Source organism: Asparagus officinalis, chromosome 5, assembly GCF_001876935.1.
Source record: "Asparagus officinalis chromosome 5, Aspof.V1, whole genome shotgun sequence".
Classification (NCBI taxonomy): domain Eukaryota; kingdom Viridiplantae; phylum Streptophyta; class Magnoliopsida; order Asparagales; family Asparagaceae; genus Asparagus; species Asparagus officinalis.
Window position 1 is genome coordinate 96,846,136 of NC_033798.1, and position 6,594 is coordinate 96,852,729.

The 6,594-nt window shown below is 30.3% G+C and overlaps 1 protein-coding gene across 1 annotated transcript; it reads left to right on the top strand.

The window, feature by feature from the left end:
- On the top strand, positions 311-5,144 carry LOC109843109 (protein trichome birefringence-like 19). The gene is made up of 2 exons (XM_020412042.1): positions 311-891; positions 4,323-5,144. Exons 1-2 carry the CDS (start codon positions 406-408, stop codon positions 5,070-5,072), a joined length of 1,236 nt encoding a protein of 411 aa, XP_020267631.1. The 5' UTR covers positions 311-405; the 3' UTR covers positions 5,073-5,144.

Here is a 6,594-nt window from a genome sequence, read left to right on the forward strand (position 1 = left end):
CTAATTTGGTTCATTAATTTTTCTATGTATGTGCCCTCGAAAGTATTGAGTTACCATATTTCCACCTTGGGCCCACCTGTCAGTCCCTCAATAGTAGTCCCATCTTCATGTTGGTAGTTTATTAGAAGCGAGAATCCGTGTAGAAGTAAACATGTACAGGTCAGATCTTATCATCAAGACGCATATTTAAAATTAAGCATCTTCCTTAATTAGAAAAAATCCCCTCTGAATCTTATATAATTAGTTAAAGTTGACAACATGACCACCCACTATCGACCAACAACTTGCATTTCAATAACAAACGCTATTGCATAAAACAAAGTTAGAGCTAAAAAAACATAAGCATCAACTTCTTATTTTCTCTGTACGTCCAAATCTCTCCTCTTCCTCAAAAATTTCTCTCCGATGAAACTCCATACAAAACAACTACCCTTCGGTTGGCTAACCAATCTCCAAACAATTCCAAAACTACTACTCCTATCAGCTACTCTCCTTCTACCTCTCACCTTCATCTTCTTCTGTAGCAACAAGTCTTTTCTTCTTCTTCCTTATCCGTCTTCGTCTAGAATCATATCCGACTCTAACACGAGCAGTTCGATATTAGAAATAGATAGAGAGTGTGATATATCGAGAGGCGAATGGGTTCAGGATTCAGATGCACCGTATTATACGAACATGACTTGTTGGACGATTCAAGAACATCAGAATTGCATCAAGTATGGGAGGCCGGACATGGGGTTCTTGAAGTGGAAGTGGAGGCCGAACGGGTGCGAGTTGGTTCATTTTGACCCTACCCAGTTCTTGGAGGTTGTCAGGGGGAAGTCTCTGGCTTTTGTTGGGGATTCTTTGGCGAGGAATCAGATGCAATCTTTGATGTGCCTCTTGTCTAAGGTTAGATAACTTTGCTCTGGCTAATATCTGCTGCATTTGTCACAGAATTTTGGTCATAACTCATAAGAGACCATTTTTCTAATTGTAATTACGTACCCAATAGTGTTTAAATGTTAGTTTGTGATTAATTCATAATATAAACTAACATTTTAACAAATTGTATTTACGTTCAAAATATACTCAAGATAAATTATAACTATCTCCATCCACAGCGAAGAGGATCTTGATCCATTGACGATACGAGAACCCCTTCTAGTTTCTTGAAGTGGGGTCTTGGATTTCTGCAGATACATTATTTAACGAACCTAGCCTCCCCATGTCTAATAAATAAGATTTTAGATTTTACAAGTTAGCATTTTCGTAGTCAATGACAATGTGCGGCATTTTCGTAGTCTATGACAATCTGCGGTTTTGGGCTTCAAGTTTTAGCCGTACAATTATGGCAGGGCTGAGGTTAAGGGGGTGTTTGTTTTGCTTTTTTTTTTGGGATATGATAGTTTTGGGATGTAAAAAGTGCTTTTTTGTGGTTTTAAAAATCCATAACTTTGTTTGTTTCACTTTTTTTTTGGGATATTGAATCCCTAAATTATAAAACAATAATATTTTATTAGGATTTGTGAAATCCTCTCTCTTGTTTCCATCTTTTTTTTGGGATATAAGGTTTTAGAAATCGATAACTTTGTTTGTTTCAAAACCAATTTTGGGATATCAAATCCCAAAATATTAAAAACTATTATATTTAGGCATTTGTGAAATTCTACACTTGAGAGAGGATGTGGGTTGGATATTGATGTATTAATGCTTATAATATAAGATTAATATAAGATTAATATATTATATATAATATTATAATAATATAATATTTAATATAATACATCTATATATATATATAATTTAATATATATATATATAATATAATATATATATATATATATATATATTGTATTATATATATATATATATATATATATTATATATAATATTTAAATTATATATATAAAAATAATATATTATATATATATATATATATATATATAATTGTATTATATATATATATATATTAATATATATAATATATATATATAATACTGTAATATAATATATATAAATAATATATAATAATATAATATATATAATATATAATATTATATATATAGGATATATATTATATATTATTTATAAATCAATATATAACATATATATATATATAATATACAAATATTATATATTTTATTAATATCACACTGTGATCGCTGTAGTCAATACTGTAGCATATATATATAATATATAATAATTTATCATTATATATGTATAGTATTATATCATAGTAATCCTATATATAATATAATATAAATATATAATAATAATAATATTACATATTTATAATAAAATAACTAGTATATACTATTATAGGAATGTAGGTACTAAATAATATATATATATATAATAACATATTTAAATGAATATTCATAATATCACCTTGTATACATTGCTGTAGTAAAATTTAGTACTGTAGCATATACCATAATAGTTAATTTATATAATTTATATATATATAATATGTATAGGGATACTAATATTATATTATTTAATATATATAATATAAATATATCATAATACATATATATATATATATATTCATATATAATATAATATATCCGCCAAAATAACAAATTTATAGTAAAGATATATAATTTTATATATATATAATATAATATATATAGTAATATTATTTATATATATATATAATATGTATAATAATATTATAATTTTTATATATACTATATATATTGATATATTATTATAATATGTATATATAATATTATATTATTCTATATAGATATAATATAAATATATGATATAATATATTATATATATATAATATAATATATATATCATATATATAATATTAATACATTTTTATATATAATATAATATAATATATATATATATATAATATTATATAATATATATATATATTATATATATATATATATATAATATATATATATATATATATATATATTATATTATATATTTATATATTATATATACTATACATTATATATATTATATATCAATGTGCATGCTGTAGTAAATGTTTAGTAAATTACTGTAGCATATATTATATATATTTAGATATATATATATATATATTAAATTATTTATATTATATATATAATAATATATAAATAATATAATATATATATATATAAATAATATAAATTATATAAATAATTATAATTTATATATTACTATAATATTATATATATATATATATTATATATTATATAATATATGTTATTAAAATTTTATATAATATTATAATATATAATTTATAGTATTCCAAATCCCAAAATATTGATGAAACAAACAAAATATTACAAGTTTTAGCATTCCAAATCCCAAAATATTGTTGAAGCAAACACAACCCCCTTTATGGATTTCAAATCCTAAAAGCCACATCATTTATGGATTTCAAATCCCATTTTGAAATCCCAAAAAAAAAATCAAAACAAACACCCAAGCCCATTTAGTTTACTACAGCCAATCAAGGAAGATTACGAGAGTACGACGTTCAAATTTCAACGGTCTATCAATTTTAAAAATTCAAATGCATCGTTGTGCTAACAAAATATACAAATATATAGAAGAGTGATAACTATACCACTACATCCATACTATTCTTACACTACTACTACAAAAGAGAAAAATATGGGTCTATTTTTATTTTATTTTTTTAAAATTGATGACCCATTAAGAGAGACATCACTTTTCTTTTTTATAGTATAGGAGAGCGTAGTGTAGATATCACTACTCAAATATGTAACATTTATTCTACTTAGTTTTCCCAGCTCATATTACGCACGCAAAAAGATAATTTTATAGAAAATCAATAATTTATCAAATTATACTTTATAAATAATTAAATGACTATGAACACTAAAAGTAAAATCTAAGGAACTATCTGATTTGATTCACCTAAGAGGTCAATGAATGATAATAAGTAAAGTTACTATTAAATCAAAGTATAATATAATTTATCATTAGAAAAGGAATAATTAAGAATATATGCCATTATCCAAAAAAGAGCAAGCTGGAAAAATTACAATGTCAAATTCGAAATGTAAGTGCCACATTTATTTGTCAAATTATGAAAATCACAATCATGTGCTCATTCACAAATGAGAAAAAAAAATAGCCGCAAGCCCAGAGGAGAAGCTTGGTTAGTTACACGTCTAAACATCTACAATTTATAGACATACCTCTAATATCTCGCTTAAAACTTATGATTTATATCAGAAGATTTGTAAATTTCAAACACATTCTTAGATTATTATGCATGGAGGCTCTTTATTTGATATACAACAATTACAAACAAATTTATTATTATTTTCCTCCCATTTACAATATTACCAATGTGCTTGCAGGTCGAATATCCGAAAGACATCTCAAACGCCACGGACGAGAACTTCAAGCGCATGCTCTACTCCTCCTGCAACTTCACAATCTCAATCTTCTGGTCTCCATTTTTAGTAAAATCCGAAGATCCAAACGATCAAACCACTCTCTGGACTCTATACTTAGATGAACCAGACGAAGCATGGTCAACCAAAATCGACGATTTAGACTACATAATCATATCCGACGGGAATTGGTTCAGTAGACCCTCCATGTTCTACGAAAACAAGAAACTAGTCGGATGTCACTTCTGCCAAGTTCCAAATGTAACTGACTTAACCCTTCATTACTCTCACCGAGTGGCTTTTAGAACCGCGTTAAAGGCGATAAATAGATTGCCAAACTTTAAGGGGATGGTTATGCTGAGGACACTGTCACCCTCTCACTTTGAGAACGGGGAGTGGAACAATGGAGGGAATTGTGTGAGAACGAAGCCATTTCGAGGAAATGAGACGAAGATGGAGGAGATGGAGTTTAAGCTTTATAGAGCTCAAGTCGAGGAATTTGAGAAGGCAAAGACGGAAGGGCTGAAGAGGGGATTAGAGTTTAGGATGATGGATACGACGCAAGCGATGTTGTTGAGGCCGGATGGGCATCCGAGTAGATACGGGCATCGGGCTCATGAGAATGTGACATTGTACAATGACTGCGTCCATTGGTGTTTGCCTGGGCCTGTTGATGTTTGGAACGATTTCTTGTTTCACGTGTTGAGGTTGTGAGATTTTGAGAATGGATTTTTCCGGCAGGGGTATGCTGACCGTTTATATTTTGATTTGATTGCTTTTGACAAGTAGCGGTTGAATTAGCAATTGATCTCTTTTTTGAAGAATTAATATCTAGAGTTTGGGACAATGGGACCTATGCATCTTTTAGCAAAAATCATATCCTTGATCATCGATCAAAGAGTTATCATCCCTCAAAACACCATGCGTCCAAATTAACGTCAAGAACAAAATCTCACCCTTAATACCTCAATGATTACCTAATAGGTTCCTTCATCCAATTTGACCCAAGAAACTAGTCCCTTCAGAATTTCAAGCATTCTTATATTCACACTGTCCGTGCGTGAATGAATATTTCGCAAATTTCACTACTACATGATGGTTAAAGTGCACATAATCATCTCAAGGACTTTAACCCAACGCTCTGTTGGAAAATTACCCTGATTCCCTTATTGCCAGATTTGAGAGAAAGCGAAAAATTAAATGCGCAAAATTGGGGGACACGCAAGATTTACGTGGTTCGGCACAAAATTGCCTACGTCCACGGGCTGCTGCAGATCTTTCACTATGAAGAGAAATTTTACAACACTCAATTTTTCTCACAACTCAATCCCACTCTGAAAATTGTTCACAATTTTCTCTCACAAAGACTTTTCTCTAAGCCTCTCTTTTCTCTCTCTTGTTCTTCTATAAGAGGAGTTGTTTCTGGGATGAGTTTTCCTTAAGAGATTGGGGACCTATTTATAGTGTTTGGAAAGACACTATGCACTAATATTTTAATACTGGTGGGGCCCGCCGGTGGGGCCCACGTACAATTTTTTCTTCTCCCCTGTCATTCACCGAATTCGGTGATTTGAGGATTGTCTGCATGTTTGTCAACTTTGGTGGCTTGAAGCTTTTCGGTGGCTCACCATTTTTGACTAACAATCTCCCACTTGAAGACTGGTTTTAATCTGTCTTCACACCTCGATCTATGCAGCAGCTCTTCCCGGTCTTTATACTATTGCAGGCCAACTGAAGCTGAACACAGCTTCAGTTTGTCAATAGTCACCGTCTTTGTCAGCATGTCTGCCGGATTTTGAGCTCCACTGATCTTTTCAAGCTTCAAAATTCCATCTTCCAGAAGTGACCGGATAAAATGATACCGCATCTGTATGTGCTTCGTTCTGGAATGAAAAGACGGATTCTTCGCTAGATGAATAGCACTTTGACTGTCGCAGTATAAGACATTGTCTTCTTGTTTCTTGCCTAATTCATCCAAGAAATTTTGAAGCCACACCATTTCCTTGCTGGCTTCTGTAACAGCGACATATTCTGCTTCAGTTGTGGAGAGAGCAACTATCTTCTGCAGTTGAGAAGCCCAACTCACTGCAGTACCTCCTAGAGTATATACATACCCTGTAGTGCTCTTTCTGATATCAACATTTCCTGCTAGATCAGCATCTACATAGCCTGTTAGTATTGTATCTCCACACGCAAGATTTACGTGGTTCGGCACAAAATTGCCTACGTCCACGGG